This window comes from Amborella trichopoda, chromosome 8, assembly GCF_054954075.1.
Source record: "Amborella trichopoda isolate Santa Cruz 75 chromosome 8, AtrichopodaSantaCruz75HAP2 v2.0, whole genome shotgun sequence".
NCBI lineage: Eukaryota > Viridiplantae > Streptophyta > Magnoliopsida > Amborellales > Amborellaceae > Amborella > Amborella trichopoda.
In genome coordinates this window covers 17,431,565-17,449,431 of record NC_142343.1, presented here as the reverse complement: position 1 = coordinate 17,449,431, position 17,867 = coordinate 17,431,565, and the positions used below count along the sequence as shown (strand labels likewise).

The 17,867-nt window shown below is 36.3% G+C and overlaps 1 protein-coding gene across 10 annotated transcripts in view; it reads left to right on the top strand.

Annotated features, from left to right (window-relative positions):
• The first annotated feature begins 2,641 nt into the window (after nucleotides 1-2,641).
• LOC18440450 (cytochrome B561, amino-terminal protein) overlaps nucleotides 2,642-17,867 on the top strand; it is a 43,612-nt gene continuing 28,386 nt past the window's right edge. For 7 of the 10 annotated variants that reach the window (XM_088874308.1, XM_088874307.1, XM_006850593.4 and 4 more), the window contains exons 1-2: nucleotides 2,642-2,969; nucleotides 17,768-17,823. In XM_088874308.1, the coding sequence (XP_088730434.1) occupies nucleotides 2,803-2,969; nucleotides 17,768-17,823 (223 nt within the window). In that variant the 5' untranslated portion in view covers nucleotides 2,642-2,802. Of the gene's footprint in view, nucleotides 2,970-3,357; nucleotides 3,432-17,767; nucleotides 17,824-17,867 lie in introns of those variants that run through there. The other 3 variants (XM_088874305.1, XM_088874304.1, XM_020671027.2) reach the window with 1 other exon arrangement.

Here is a 17,867-nt window from a genome sequence, read left to right as displayed (position 1 = left end):
CACTTCAATAACTTGCCATTCCTCTCACTCTGATAGGCATTGTAAGAGGATGTCATCATGAAATTGCCGGTAGAGCATATCATTGAGGCAAACATACTTAGTGTTCTGCCTTTGAATGACATTCCTCTCAATAGGGTCAACAGGGAGGTGTCCATGCTATAAGAAGTCGAGAATGGGATATCGCCAATCCAACAACTGCTTGATCTCAATACACTATTGGGGATGAGGTTCTCTTTCATTAGATCACACCTCCTTTGTTCTGGAGTCAGACCCATCAGGTTGGGAGTCTAGATTGTCGATCGTGGCTTGAGATTTCTTTTTTGGCTTCATGGGCCTCTTTCGTGAGTCGGAACGCGCCGAAAGGATATGGGTAAATTTCACGAATATCAAGCTTGTCCAACAAGGAAATGGATCTCCATTCAACAACCCATATGGGCATGGAGGCCCCTTAAGGGAGGAGGATGTTGGCGCCAAGCCTAGAGAGCACATCAGCCTGACGATTGAGATACCTAGGGATGTGGTTGAGAGACACTTCTTCAAAGGAAGCCATAAGTGATTTGATCATGTTGCAGTATGGAAAGAGGTTATCTTTACGCACATCATGAATCCCCTTGAGTTGTCAAACAACCAATTCTGAGTCGCAAATATTGCTAGCCGATTGATGTCTAAGGTAAAAACAACTTTTAACCCAGTTGTGAGGACTTGACACTCCACTCACTTCATTATGTGAGGCGCTTGATGGTAGGAGAAGGAGAGGGAGATCATCCCATCTTGTGGGGTAATGAATACTATGCCAATTCCCCCACTCTTTAATTGATAGTCCCCATCAAAGTACATCCTCCACTCAAATGCAAGCTCGGTGATAGGACCTCTTCATCAGGGAGCTCTTCAACCAAAGGAGAACCTTGGGGAGAGGTTATGCAATGAGGAAATTGGGAAATGCCATTCTTTCAAAACCTTATGGAAGATAGAGGTAATACCAAACTCCATGAGGAGTAATGACGATGGTCACCCTGGATTTTTGTACTTTGAAAAATTGTTTATTAAAACTGTGGATTCTTTCTTTCTTTCTTTTTTTTTTGAAATAGAGAGAAAACGTGTGCAACGCCTCCTAGGGTGCGTGCGCGTGTGTGCATGAGGGTGACTCCGGTGCCTGCTAGGATTAGGGTTGGATAGTGCGGTGTGTGCACTTGGATGGTTACGGTCATATAGATCATTAGGCTTGTCTCTTGGCTTGGATGTGAGGCTTAGATGGATGGACTAGATGGGTAGGTTAGATTCCGAGTATTGGACTAGGCTAGGTGGGTTACGGTTGATGAAGACTACGTAGGTTAAGGTTGGTGAAGGCTAGGCGGGTTAAGGTTGGTGAAAGGTTAGGTTAGGTGGGTCAAGATTGGGGAACCACTCATCTAGAGCATCCCTCCAAAGTTCTAACTTTGTGTTGATGCAGTTTCTAGTCTCATCAATCAAAACTATGTCATTTGTAGGTACCTAGTTAGGTCGTACAAAATTAAAACAAAGAGGCATGGGCTCAATATCGATCCCGGATGTAGATTTGTTGTCACTGAAAATCCACTCGTCTCTCCGCTAGTTATTCATACATTAGTTAGCATTCCCTTGTACATATCTCTCACCAAGTTGATGGAGTGTAGAGACTTCTTTCTTTTACAATACCCACCAAATCAATTTTGGAGGTACTTTATCATAAACGTTTTTTAGAATAATAAAGACCATGTGAAGATCTTTTTCCTTGACCCTAAGCTTCTTAATCACTTGTCTAAATAAGAAAATAGCTTCAATTGTTGACCTCTAACGTTGATGTACATGAGGTAAATACAGAAGCAATGAACTGCTTTTGTCTGCAAGCATCAACCACAACTAGAAAAGAGCATGGTAATTTTGAGGCTAGATTCAAAAAAGAGAGTGTATGGTGTAGACTTTGCTCCTGTAGGAGTATTATACTCTGCGTTTACTCCTCACTAAAAAAAACCTAATTGGCAGGATTTTTCAATATTAAATTCTGGTAACCACCTAAGAATCACTAGATGATTATTTTTAAAAGAAAAAGTTTTTGAATTCTAAGTTTTTGAATACCTAGATCTTGACCTTTAAAAATTGGGCGGTCTTTGTTCAATCTTGAGATGTTTTTCTTTAAAGTACTTAGCGATATCAATTCTTTTTTTTTTATTTTCTTTTTCTCTTTTTCTTTTCAGTGGGGTTAGTGTATGTTTTGAAAAAGTTATAACCCTAAAGTTATGGGTTTTATATGAGAAGTAAATGCACAGTATGCTCCAAGAAATACAAAATCTTGAATTTTGAAAATGAATACATACTTGCAACGTGTATATATATATATATATATATATATATATATATATATATATATATATATATATATATATATATATATATATATATATATATATATATATATATTAAAAGAAATGCTTGATAGGCATAAAGACTCACTTCATAACTCATTGTGCATTCCAATTCAAGCATCGAAAAACCTCTGCATCGATCATCTCGATTTTGAAAATTATGGCTGTGAAAAAAATTAGTGTATACTGTGACGAATTATTTGTCCGTCTATTTTGCCCCGAAATAAGTGCTCCATGATCCGCAATATCTATAATATTTTTCGTAGGTAGAGGGAATTGGCGCTTGAACGTCAAATGAGTTGTCCGCGCAGAGCGGCTACTTTCCTTGCTCTTCCAAGATCCCATTTTCTCGTCTGCCACACTCTCTGAGTTCCATTTTCTTAATCTTACCACACTGCTCTCCACTTCCTCATAGCTCGCCATGGAAGCAGAGAAGAAGACAAATCCCATTAATTTCAGCGTCTACCAGAACCCTCTCCTATCTGCGGCTCTCACTGCTAGGAGCCTCAGGCCCTCCAAATCCACCATTTTCTTCGTCTTCACCATATGTATTTCTTCTGCATCCGCTCTCTTCTCCATCGCCTCCAGGTATCTTCTTTAGAACTGGACTTACATACTTTTTCCCCTTCTGGAACCTGGCCCTCCCTTCTTTATTCCTTTTCCATTTCTCTTAGGTATCTTTTTATATTTTATGTGCCTTTTGTTTTTTCTTATTTAAAGTTTCTTTCTCCTCTTTCCTCTGTGTAAGTCTCAAGATTCTGTATGGTGTCCTAGGAAACGAATGCTACATGCTACAATTGTTCCATATACATTTGAATTCCCTGAAAAAATACATTTAAATTTCTTTACATGATATCTGCATACAGTAGATCTATTCTGAAGTTAGAGTGCATCATCACCTAATTTGCATGATTGCATGACGGAAGTTGTTCATTGGGCTATTTTATGGCATGATTTAGCACCATCTATTTTTCTAGGTTATGTCTTAAAGGTGTAAACATCGAAGGTTAAATATGGTGTGAACTGAGCCACTTATGCGCCGGGTATTAGGTAATTTTTTCTTTATGCATGTTTGATGTGAAATCCCACTTTGTTTATGTCTCATTTGTTCCCATGAGGAACCTAGGCGGGTGCCTAAGAAGGCTATTCTGTCGTTATTTTCTGCGTCTACTCAACTGCACTTGTTCTTAGATGGTTCTTCTTTTAACGGGAATTACCCAAATAAATATACGATTAGAGGTTATGATGCCAACAAATTGTATTACTAGGTACTTGCAGGTGGATCTTTTATTTCTAATATGTCGGTCTTTTGTTTCAAAGATTGGCTGACGCTTTATATAGTGGTAGCAAGTGTTAAAAACCAATGATAAAGAAGGATTCAAGACAGCAGCAAGGCTAAAGAGTCTTGTAGGTTGATGCTTTCACTTATGAAAGCTATGACTCCTAGAAACAAGGAGGATGGTATAATTGAGAGACTGAATAGCAAGGTTTCAAAAAACGCTAGGCTGCCTGCTTGGCGCCCAGAACCTCGGGCACCCTGCGGTGCAAATTCTTAGTTTTTTTTATATATTTTCTATCCAAATGTACATGTATGCATATATTTGTGTCAAGATTTATAATTTATTCCATTTGAAATTGAAAATATCTCAAGTTTGCAACATACGTTTTTATATACAAACATATCACATGTCTCAGCCTCTCAGGTAATCAGGTTGAGAATAAACTTATTCAAAATTTCGAACCATACAAAACATTTAAAAGTCTAATAGGCTATTGTAAGGTCTCAAACTCTCATATTCTCCATATTCCATATCCATAAAATAAACCATAATAACATCCAAGTCTCCAACTCTCCAAGTCATCAACAAACTGACTTCCAAAACTATAAAAAAACTAGTAAACCACACAACGAAATAGTCCAAAAAGGCAAAAATATTACAAACCACATAAATAAAAAAAAATCGTCCAAACTCCAAATGTTTAAAGCCCAAACCAAAATGGTGTAATAAAGTATTAAAGTTACTTCAAAAGAAGAGAGAAGACAATCAAGACATCAATAAGAATAAGAATCATTATCTTCATTGCTTTCATCTGTATCAGAATTGAGGCCATCATCATCAGAATCATCACCCTCTTCAACATATTTCTGTTCTTCCAGAGATTCTTCTGAATCTGTCTCCTCGTCCTCTATCTCCCTCCGTGAAGTACCAGCAAAAGAAGTTGCTCCAGTGGCCCTCCTAAGATCAGAAGCTTGCCTCGAAGCCTCCTCGACCATTTCCCATGTCAAACCCTCCCCAGGGTAGACCTCCTCAGTACTAGGGTCACTAACTAGACAATCTGAAGCATTCTCCATGTCTTTTGAAGAGATAGGGTCTTTCTTTGGCTGGTTTGTCTTCTCCTTGAGCCTTTGATTCTCTCTAACAAATACCAAGTCTTTGAGCTTCCTTTGCTCAAGCCTATTTTTTCTCTTTGTATGCACCTATAAGGAAAAATAATGCATAACTACAATAGGTCTATGATCTTATTACCTTTTATGAATCTATATTACAAAATAAACTTATAAACAAAAAAAGCATATAAAATTGTAAACTAGTAAAATACTATCTCAAACGAACTCCAATTGCTCTCACAACCAGAAGAGGTAGTTGTCAAAATCAAGATCCGTATAGCCATCTTCTGGAGGTTTGGAGTGCTACTCCCATGTTGTCTCCACCATTGGGCTGCAATATGTGGGCAACTTTTATAATTAATTTAGGTATTTAACATTATCAGAACTTGAAAGAAAATTATAAATTTGTTTTTTATAAAACAAAATTACATAAGTCAAAAGAATATTACTTGGTTCATCTTTGTTTCTCTGCCTTAATGCCATATCTTTCCCAAATGACATCAAAGAACACTTGTACAAAATTAGCTCTTCAATTGATATCTCATCTTGGATATTTGGATCAGGAACTAATTTCTCAAGGCACTCATTAAAACCATCCATAATTATCCCTTTTGACTCAATATCTGCATCTGCATAAAAGAATTTGGGGATCAAGTAGTACCCCGCTGCATGCAATGATCTATAGAGCTGCCTATCCCATTTGTCATCTATAATCTCCCAAATTGGGGCATACTTCGCTGCATCATTACCCAAATTCTCTACAATCTCATTCTTAGCCCTTTCCATTGCATCATATGTAAAGCTCATGGATCATCAACCAAGCGCAAGACCTTCACTAAGGGAAGAAATACTAATATCGCATGCTTCACCCGATGCTAAAAATATTTCGAAAGTGGCATCTCTAGACCACTTGCACCTGCTCCACTCCTCTGAAGCAAACATAGACCTTAATGCGATCCTCCTCTTATACATGCTCTGTAGACAAAAGTAGGCAGTGGAGACTAAGGTAGGCAGTGACAAATCTAGTGACCCCATGCCTCATTAGCTCTCTCCGTTTTGTAAACTTGCGCATGATGCTAAAGGTAAGTATGTGACTGTATATGAAGATTGTAACCTCCTTAGCCTTAAAAATAATTCCTTTAATAGGAGGCAATTGGTGAATTGCTTCAAGCATAAGATCGACGCAATGTGCATCGCAAGGAGTCCAAAATATGCGAGGCCTCTTTTGTCGAAGCAAATGACCTGCAGCTAGATTGAGAGCACCATTATCTGTGACCGCCTGAATTACAAGTTCCTCCCCAACCTCCTCAATGCCTTTATCAATGACAAAAAATATATAATGTGCATCATGAACATCATTGGAAGCATCGATTGAGCGCAAAAAAACTGTACCCGTAGGACAATTTACTAATAAGTTCATGTTACTTCTCCTCCTATGAACTCCACATATCTGTCATCAAAGAAACCCCAAATTTAGCCCATCCCTCCTTGTGAGTGTTGAGATATTTATTAATGTACTCGACTTCTTTCTTCAGTAGTGGCACTCCAATCTCATAAGGAGTTGGAGCTTTCAAACCTGGCCCAAATTGCCTAATTGCTTCCAACATTGTATGGAAGCTATTCAAGCGAGCAGTGTTAAAAGAAATGACTGCATGGTAAAACCACCGAGCAATATACTGAATCACCCTGACTCTATCTTCCTTTTTAAACCTATTTTCAATTGTCACATGTTTTTTCCCCTTTTCCTTGCCTTTCTCAATTACTGTCTTAGGGCTAGGTGTAAAAAAACTATCTATAGGCCCTCTCGTATGAGCCTTCTTGGACCCAAAAGCCCTCTTGGTCATAGAGCTCTGAGTACCAACCATTACTACCTCTTCTTCCTCCTCTTCATCATCCTCGTCTTCCATTTCAATATTATCATAAAAAATATGAACCTCTGACTTTAATTCTGCTATATCATTTTTTTTTGCGACTTTTTTACTCTTTTCAGCTTCAATGTACTCCAAAATTTCTTTCTTTATAAGATTTGGGATTTTTTTACATGGGGCAACATCACCTCTAATACCGGCAAGATGTTTCTTAAATCTATTTATGCCGGCATTAGAAACATGTCCACAAAAATGGCACATAATTTTATTTCTGTCATTCTTATCAGGGTTAACACAATATTTCCATCCCGGATCTCTACCCCTAGTAGACCCCGCAAAAGACATCTCAAATTGAAAAAATAAAACTCAAATAAAGATTACAGATTGATCTTTTCTACCTAATCTCTGATCTTCGGTGTTGGTTATCTCAATCGAGCTACGAATCAACTCAAAAGTCCTCTAATACCATCAATAACACCCTAAAAATAATTTCAATCAGAAAAACAAACTTTTTCAATCTACAATTAGTACTTTCGATTCTCAGCAATTGCTTTAGAATCTCATAAATGAGTTTAAGATTGAGGGTTTCTTGTTTTTGTTCAGTTTGGGATTGAAAAATAAACCTCTAAACTTCTTTTATACTAACTTGGGGGTCAAAATGACCCCCTTTGCCCTTTTGAACGAAGTTAAAAAAAAAAAAAAAAAAAAACATAAACTGTGCTGGGCGCTGGGCGCCTGCCTAGCCTGCTTGGACGCCCGCCCAGGTACAGCTGCCCATGTTGGGGCGCCCAGGTTGAGGCGTGCGGAAAATTTTTTTTGGGCGCCTAGGCGCTGGGCAGACCGTTTTTTAAACATTGCTGAATAGAAAGGGTGAATTTACTATGAAGTCAATTTATGATAAGTTGACTTAGTATGATTGAGAGTCTGAATAGAAAGGGTGAATTTACTATTAAGTCATTTTATGATAAGTTTACCTATACTAAAACAGCGAGGGCATGGAACCGTAAGGCCCTACTTAGAGCACTAGATTTCATGTGTTGGCTATTTAGTATAAAATCCTTATCATGACCACTTGCAACATAGAAGTACGCAAATACCCAATGTATACATCATGTGTAGGGAAAGTGAAGAAATAGTTAGCCATCTCTAATTGTGTTGCTGCACGGCCAGCAAGTTATGGTTCGTTTGTTGAAGTTATTTGGGTTTACATGGTTACACTGAGCAATGTTTGGACTCTTGTTAGAGAATGGTTTACTTAGAGATTCCTTTGAGTTGCCTAATTTTGTGGAGGCTTTGCATCATGGCCATCTAGTGGCCATTTGGATTGGAAGGAACAAGAGGAACTTTGAAAGCTCATCTACAAGTGCTTTCAGCATGTCGAAGATCGGGCCCCAAGTGATCTCATGGGCTTATTAAGAAAGAATTTTGAGGCTGCTTTATTCCCAATTTCCTCACATAATGGAAAATTGGAAGTTAGTGCATCGATTAACAAAGTAAGAGACGACATATTAGGTTCTTGGAAACCTCTGTCTGAAGGGACCATCAAGTTAAGCTTTCATCATCATCAAAGCCTCTTATCCCAACTATTTGGGATCGGTAGTATGAATCTTGTTCCTCCATTCTTCTCTATCAAGGGCTATACCCTCAGTAGGACTATAAGTCCCCCATGTCATTTCTCACTGCTTCTATCCATGTCCTTTTGGGCCTTCCCCTTGTCCTTTTAGAGCTTTCTACTTGAACCAAGTCGCACCTCCTAACCGATGCCATATCGGGTTTGCATTGCACATGGCTAGCCTACCCACGTTTACTTTCCCTCATCTTGTCGGCTTTTGTAGCCAACCCTAAGTTCCCTCGAATGTATTCATTTTGAATTCTATCCTTTTTTGTCTTGCCACTCATCCATCTCAACATTCTCATTTCAGCTACACTCATCCTATGGGTATGTTGTTCCTTGACTGCCCAACATTCTGTCCCATAAAGCAAAGTTGGTCTAATAGTTGTCCTATAGAACTTTCCCTTCGGCCCCATTGGTATGCAGCGATCACATAAAACTTTGGTTGCACATCTCCACTTTGCCCACCTAGCTTTAATTCTATGTGCGACATCTTCCCCAATTTCTCCATTTTCCTAGATTATTGATACAAGATATCAAAAATACTCTCTTTGAGGTAATTCCTCATTTCTAATCTTGTTATTACTGAACTTTGCATTGATGCCACTTATAGTCTCATCAATCCAAACGATGTCAACCGTGAACAACATTACCACAATACCTCATCTTGTAGATGTCTAACTAACTTATCCATAACAAAAACAAAGAGATATGAGCTTAATGTTGGTCCCTGATGTAGGCCTATTGTCATTGAAAACTCATTTGTCTCTCCACTAGTTGTCCATACACTAGTTAACGCTCCTTCGTACATATCTCTTATTACATTAATATAGCATCTGGAGACTTCTTTCTTTTCCAACACCCACCAAATTAAATCTTTAGGTACCTGATCGTAAGCTTTCTTTAAAGGGTGTGGTTTGTATAAGGCTGAGGCCTTAAACAATCAAATTATGGCGCATCCTCAAATAGTGCCAAAATATTTAGTTTCAGTATTATCAGTCTTTATAATTGCCTTTTTTTTTTCATCTCAAATTATAAAATTTAAAGATTAAAAGACATTGTAGGTCGAGTAGATTTATGAACACTTGAAAATCTTCAAAATTGATGGTCTAGATAATACATTACAAGATGCACTATTTCCAAGACTTGAAATCTATTTTTTCTCATGTACACACATCTTGTTGAACAGCTTGGTCAGCCAATGTATGCCAATCTCCCCCATGCACCTCAAACCTCTATCAGGATACCATTTGGTTCTAAAGCTCTTCCTATCTTCATCCTCCTCACTGCTTCTTTCACTTCAGATACCTTAATCCTGCATAAGCTCTGCCCTCATTTATGCCAAAGGTTCCTCTTAGCACTGTGTTCCAATTGTTCGTCATTTAACGATTTTTGAAAATAAACTCTCCACCTTTCGTTGACGTCGTCATCCTTCATCAAGATTCTCTGATCATCACTATTAATACATTTAATATGGTCTAGATCTTTACACTTCTTATCTTTCTCATTTTTTCTAGTTTGAAGACATCTTTTTCACCTTCTCTTGTTCCTAGTTTATTGTATAGATTATCATATGCCTTAAGTTTTGCTTTACTATTTTTTTATTTTTTTTATATTCTTCTAGGTTTTGATAATTTCTATTACATTGCGTAGTGTTATAACATGGTCGTTTTTTGCTAATGGCCTTCTAAACATTGCACTCCACCACGTGGTCCTTGAGGAGTGGGAAGGGTCTTTCGAGATTATAGTGAAGTTCTCATTGCATTTTCTAGCCCTTCTCTCAGGACTTTGCTCCTAAAACCAAATTGGACATCAATCATCTTTGAAGAGGATTCATCTAATGTTATGGCTTGGGCAAAAAGCGTGATTCAAAGGTCCCATGTAGGGTGGCCCAATATTTGATGAAATTTCACATATTTAAACTTCGTGAAGACAACTTTTGTCTATATTTGGAGAGAAGCAAATAGCTTAGCTGGCACAATAGTCAAAGAGAGAGTGAATAGGATGGACGCCTTACCATCGGTTTTGTATATAACTCTTGCAACCCTGAAGCTCTAGTCCTATCAGAAAGTTATAGGAAATTTTGTACTATGATTATACAATCCAAGTTAGGGGGAAAAAAAGAAGAAGAAGAAAATGTCTGCATGTGTTTGCCCCTTTTTGAAATATTCAAATTGATATTTTGTTTATTTATACCTTTGATGAAGTCTTTGCCTTTTAAAGTCGTGAATTGTGGGTTTTGGTTCACTTCTTAGACTTCTTCTCTCAGTATGGAGTAGGTTGAAGTCTCTTTATTAATGTTTATAAGGAGTCAAGTTGTAGAGAGTGTCTCGTGTAGTTGTTGGAAGTAGGGGTGGATGCGAGGTCACTTGCTGGAAGGTCCTGTTGGGAGCTCATTCCATACAATCATTTAATTAATAAAGTATTAAAGAAGGACGTGCTTTGCATGTGTAATGAGAGCATTAAACATCGAATAAAAAATGAAAAATTTCAATCCAAAAATATAAAAAAGAAAGATAAATAATTCTGACATACTATCAGATTTCATAATATTTAAAATACATTAAGTTGTTGGAAAATTTACATAGTATGGTGTTGAGAGACCAATATAATGCATCTACGCATGAAGTTAAATTCTCTGAAAATTTAGCTGTTGACAATATAAAATCGTAATATATGCCTATAAACGTATGAATATATTAAAGTAATTTTGTTTGGAAATCATAGACATCAATAATTTAAAATATAAAATTAAAAAAGATAAACAAATATGGTATCCTATGTTTTTTTAAAATTAGGTTATCACCTTTTATAATATTTGAAAATTTATTCATAAAAGTTTTTCTTAAGTATTTTAATAAATATTTGTATTTAAAAGAATACTTCTTAAAATACCAAAAGAATAAACAAAGCTAGTATATAACTTTTGTTGAGACAAAAATACTTTCTTATAATATTTCAAAGTTTATAAGTAGGAAATTTTAAAATTACTCGTAAGTTTATAAGTAGGAAATTTTAAAATTAGTTGTAAATAATTTTTTAAAGCATAAATATTGTAACTAAATTGTCAAATTTCTTTGAGTCGGTGTCTTATTTTTTTAGAAAATACTAATAATAATTATAAATCAATTAAAATTTCAACAAAAATTAAGGAAAATTAGTTATAAATAAACTTTAGAAACACGAAAGTTCATATTCTAAAAGTGAACAAAAGTTATAAAGAAAAATGATAAAACTTCATTGATATACTAACTATATGTACTGTGTATAAAGATCAACAACATGGAGGAACATCCCAATTATTAATGCATAAAAGTTCTTGAATAATATTATAAAAGTAAAAAATCCAAAATATCGCTTAATGTAAAGGATGTGCTTATGGAGTTGTGTGTCCCTTTGCGATGATAAAAAGGTGATTTAGACATAAGCATGACAAAAAGAGATCCAACGACAGTCATGATTTCTTTGAATTTGTAGAGTGAAAGATTAAAAATAAATGTAGAGAAAGTTTTTTTTTTTTTTGTGAGAAATATAAATGTAGAGAAAGTTGAGCACCATATTATTAAAAAATGTTTTTATATTTTATCACACTTATACATAACATTTGCATAGATAGTTCATGTTTTAAAATTTGATCATGAATTAAACATATAAGTTTTAATAAAAAGCTCCAACAAATAAAAATAAAGTCTAAGAAAATAATAGAAAAATAATTGTGACATCTTATTAAAAGACTAATAAAGTCTTGATGAAGTTTGAGTGGAGAAAAAGTTTTGAAAACATTAAAGTTACTCACCTTAATATGAAGTTTGAGTGGAGAAAAGCATGACAACGGAAACTTCCTTCATTGTGGTTGACCCAAAACCTTCATTTATCTTCCTCTCTCTTAACCTATCCTTCTAATCTTATGCCTCCTATTTTGATATTTTGATATTTGGATATGGATATAAATATTATATATCTCTTGGCTCTCTATATGCATCTCCATGTATTTTCCTATATCTCTCTATATCTTTTTAAGGAAAGGATATCTTATAAATATATTCTTCTATATCTATCGCTCTCAACAAAAATTTAGGAAGCCGTTGTGTCTCTCTCTTTATCTCCACGCACATCTCTATCTCCCTTTCTCTCTATCTTTATTTACCTACAGCTAACTAATTCCTATATAAATTCCTAAAATTTGGTATGCCATCTCTCTTTTCAAAAATCATGGAACCCATAGTCTCTCTCTCTTTATGTCCACGTGCCTCTCTATCTCTCTCCATCTCGGTTTTCTTATGGGTAACGAATTCCTATATAAATTCGTAAAAATTGGAATGTCTATCACTTTGTCCAAAATAATCAAACCATAGTATCTCCCTTCATGACCTACCTCTCTATCTCTCACTCTTTGTCTCGGTACTAATTCCTATGTGAATTTCAAAAATTTGAGATTTTCTTAGATTTGTATACCCCAATTCCAATGTCCCATATACCATAACTGTCAGACTCCCTACCTATCCTCTGTCTCACCATAGGGTCCCCTTATTATTGGGATAGGTGTCATCCATCCCTTAACTATGGCTTAACCACATCATCATCATCTTCAGCGTCATCATTTTAGCCTTTTCCCAATTAATTGGGGTCGGCTACATGAATCCTGGTTCTCCATTCTGCTATATTAAAGGCCATATCTTTAAAGAGGTCATAAGTCCCCATATCTTTTCGGACTATTTCCAACCACGTCCTTTTAGGCCTACCCCTTGTCCTTTTTCAATCCTTCCACTTGAACTAACTCGCACCTCCTAACAGGTGCTGTATGTGGTCGGCGCCACACATGGCCAGCTCATCTAAGTCTACTCTCTCTCATTTTGTCACCTATTGGTGCCATGCCTAAATTCTCTCAAAAAGATTTATTTCGAATTCTATCCCTTCCAGTCTTGCCACTCATCCATCTCAACATCTTTATCTCTGCTAAACTCATTCTATGGGTATATTGTTTTTTATCCACCCAACATTCCGCCCATAGAGCAAAGCTAGTCTCACCGCTGTTTTATAGAACTTGCCCTTTAGCCTCATTGGTATGTGACGATCACATAAACTTTCAGTTGCACATCTCCACTTCACCCACCCAGCTCTAATTCTGTGTGCTGCATCTTCCTCGATCTCTCCATTTTCCATATTATAAAAAAAAAAATTAAAAATTTTATTAATCCCCCAAAATATAATAAAGAAATGGGAGCCAAAACTGGGCAGTAGAAATTAGTTGTTTATTAATTTGATTAATAAATGATGTAGGCACAACGTGGGCCTTGCAATCTTAGGCATGGGCAGTTGGTGGGTCCCACAAATCTATCTGGACATGGGGGCCTGTAATTTCCAGCATGGACTACTAGTTTCTATGCAAGTTAATTGTGAGTAAACCCAAAGGCGTTAGTGCATAGATGAGTGTGAACTGTGGGAAATGTTGTAAGAATTAAATAGGTTGGAAATTGTGTTGGGAGTTGATAGGAATCATAACTTGCCTAGGTAGCTGTATGGGTGTCTAGTGAGTTGTAGGGATGCTTAGAAAATCTCCAGATTTGTTATGGAAATGATGTTCGGTCTTTTTTTTTTTTTTGGGGGGGGGGTGGGGGGGGGACAGTTTTAAAGGGGTGGCTTGCCAAGCTTTGAGGGGATGTAATTCTTAAAATTTTAGAATAGTTCAAATTTTGTTTTTGTGCTTGAGCAACATTCTGCCACAAGCTTTTGTACTTTTCCTCCTCTCTTTCTTCTATCTATCTCCTAGTTGCTGACTAGTTTCCCTCATCATTTGGTACTAGAGCCTGAGTTCAAGCTTAAGCTAGAATCTCTTTTTTTCCTAGTGTAGTCTTCTTCCCTGGTGGTGAGGAGACCTAGAGGTAGAGAAGGTTCTTCTACCATGGTGGTGAGGAGACCTAGAGGTAGAGGAGGACACAACAACTATATGGCGAACAATGAAAGACGAAAAGTTAATGAAACTGCATTGACAAGTTGAGCAATTGACGTTGCGACTTGATTTGCTAAGAAGATCGAAGCCAGCTCAAGCCCATCCATGGCTCTTCGAGTGATGAGTCTGATGTGAACCCTTTTGCCAACAACGAGAACACGAGGAACTCCGAGAAACCAAATTAGGTTCGATAAGGACTCTATCAAAATTGATTTGCTGGAGTTCCATCGCCAATTACACTCCGAGGAGTTTCTAGATTAGGTAAGTGCCAATGAGAAGTTCTTCAATTACAAGGAGACACTAGAGGAGCTTCGTGTGAAGCACATGGTGATAATATTTCCATTAAGGAACGCAAAACAATTTGCAGTAAGTGCCTAAACCTAATAGGCTTCACAATATCCTGTCTATCTGAATTCTTCAGACCAATGCTTTTGAACTCGGCTCAATTGCGGGGCTTGCCCACTGTTTGGTCGCATTACTTGGGTGAGTCTGAGATGATTATGGGCCGAGAAAGGGCAAAACACCCAAAAGAGGAAAAAATGGCTAAAAATAGGAAACAACAAAGAAAATGATTAACAATTGGAAAAAGTGTACAAAAGATGAGAAATTTTTGTTACAAATGTAAGAAAAAATAAAATAAAACACTAGTTAAATCTCATTTTCTCATAAAAAATTGGAAACTAGAAAAGATATGGAAAAAATAAAAAATCTCAAAGCCATAAAAAGTATATAGGAAACTAATAATAAGGCAATTGTGATCTTTTTAATCAAAGATTAAGTCAATTATAGATCTATTTTAACAACATAAAAAAAAATTATCGATCTATTTTAAATATTTTAATCAACCTTTATATTTGCCTAAGTTTGGGGCGGGCAAGGCAACATGCCTTGAGTTACTCATGCCAGTTTACTGGGACTCGCCTAGTCACATTGCTTCAGAGCATCCTGGCTATTTAAATACAATGAAGGTCCTATTTTGTGATATCAAAATGCCCTTGCTTGGTGTGGTTCTCAATATCTTAATATCTGGCCCACAACTTTCACTGGTATGTGCTTGGCAAATGCATACTTAGACTAACACAAAATATTTGCAGACATGATGGTAAATAATGCCTTCCAATTAGCAATTGATTTAGCCTGAGTTTGTTGATGGATTTTTTGTTATAAATGAAAGTTGAGAACTGATTTTTGATGCATATGACTTTTGAAGGCATACCTTTTCACAAGTCTGTTTCGAGTGATCCAATGCTTAAATCGAGGATCTGTTCAGATGTTTTGAGCTTCAAATCGTGGTTTAAGCCAGTTGGAGAAATCCGTGATGAATTTTATTTTCATTAGTATGTTTTTACTGAGAGAATATTTGACTGTATTGCTTAAAGTATGATATATACCTAATAAGAAATAGCTGCTATGTGTCGGGAGCTCTATACAAAAGTGGGATCCTACGCACCTAACAAAAACTACAGAACATATATAAAAAAATGCCCATAGAGGGCCATGACATGAGCGATGTAAAAAACCAAAAAAAAATAAAATCCATCGAGGCTTCTGTTTCCACGGTAGACCATGAGATGTTGATCTCGAGGCGATGAGGACTAGAAGGAGAGGACCGAAAAGGTAGTGACCTGGATTGGTAGATCGTTGTTGTGCAGGGTAATTGAATGACTGAAGTAGGAAGTAGATTCCCCTGTGGGCCGAAAAGATTGCAAAAATGCTACCCACATGTTGGGAGCTCAAATAAAAAGTGTAATATATAATAACATAAATAGCAAGTAAGGGTGGGAGCAGGGAAGCGAAATGCAGAAAAAGAGAGGTCGGTAAGAGAAGGGTTTTATAGAGGCAGCATGATAAGTACTTAGTAGTAAAGAAAGAATGGAAAAGAAAGAATAAAGAGAGTAAGAATATTAGGAGTGCCTTTCTCAAAAAAAAAGGAAAAAAAAGAATAGTAGAAGTGGACATGCTGGACCATGGCCTATCCGGGATGGAGAAAACAAAATTTGGGAGTGATAATAGAGAAGATTAAAAGCATAATACAATAAGGAGAAAGAGTGAGATTAAGAATAAGAGAAGTAGAGAAAAGAAACATTGAAAGAGGTGAGGAGGTGGAAAGAATAGAATGATAGAGATAAACAAGGGGAGAAGTAAAGAGAGAATTAATATGCAACCCACACATTGGGTGCTCAGATTGTACTAACAACGGAGAGCCACAAGGAGAGAAAGCACAAAACATAGATCTATAAAGAAAAAAGTAATGTGAAAAGATGTGTAGGTAGACGAGGCGTGTAAAGTAAGGGGTGAGAGGAAAGAGAATAGAGGGAGAAGGTACCTGGCTAGCTTTCAAAACAAGGTGTGTCTATGGGGTTAAGCCCTAGAGGCGATCCCTTTTCACTATTAGGAAAGAAGTATTCGAATAGGGGTGGGCATTAAATTCCGTGAAACTTTAGTGAATAGTAAAGAACTTGAGAAGGTCTCAAGTTCTCCTTAAATGCAATCAAACTTCCTTCAGTTTTTTTTTTTTTTCTCCTATTTTTTTTTTTTCTCATTTTTCTCCTTTTTCCTTTCTTTCCCTTCTTATATATATATATATATATATATATATATATATATATAGGAAGTAACTATTATCAGCCTAAGGGCTGATACAATAGTTCTCGCCTATTTGATGGTCATGCTTGTGTTTTGTATGTGAATTTTAATATTTTCTACAAGTCTTTCAAGGGTATTTTGGTCAATTTATTTTTTGTGAATTATTTTTTACTATTTTTATTTGATGTGCCTCTATGAGAAGAGTGAAGTATTGAAGACTTATCTGAATGAGCCGCTTCTGAGCAAATGAATTTAGGATTCGATTTCTCTAGCACGAAACCCAAAGAAAACAAAATAATCTTATTATAATTGAATTGGCTCCTCTCTATCCTAGATTTGCATTTTTCTTGACTTATGCCCCTAAAATCTGGGTATTCTAGAATTCATTCTGCCTTCCATTAAATATATTAGAAGACTTTTGGAGTCCCAATTCATCAAAATGCAAGATTTTGGGAGACTTATATTTTATCCAAAAAGATCTTCAATAATTTTTCCGTCTTACTAAGCATGTATGCGAACTTCTTGGCTAAGACCTAGCATATCATCATGTTTACATTTACATATCGAAAGATGTTGGCGCCTAGTGATCTATATGGCCATGATAATAGATGTGTCACTGTTTCTTCATCTTTTTTGGTTCACAGTACAATGCTTATTTAAATGATTATTCCTTTTATGTTATGCTTGATGCAATAATTAATTTTTCAATAATGGGTTGGCATCATGAATTCTGGATTTCAATTATGAATCAGTTAACGTATACATAATAAAGCTTACTGTTTATAGTTCGCAAAATTGGTATTAAAAGATCGGTTTGCATAGAATTGAAAACCATCCAAAATGTGAACTCTTTCCTACGAATAATGTTTTATTTAGATTAGTTTGATTGTCTTTTTGTGGATGTATAATGGTTTGTTGATTGTGTGGCCAAGAGATGCATTGCTGGAAAAATACTGAAGTTTTTTCTATATTATCTTAAAGGGGGGATGGGTTCATGGAATACTTGCATCGCATAAATGTTCCTAAAGGCACATCATGTAAGTGTGCTGCAAACTAATTCTACAGCATCGTTTAAGAATTA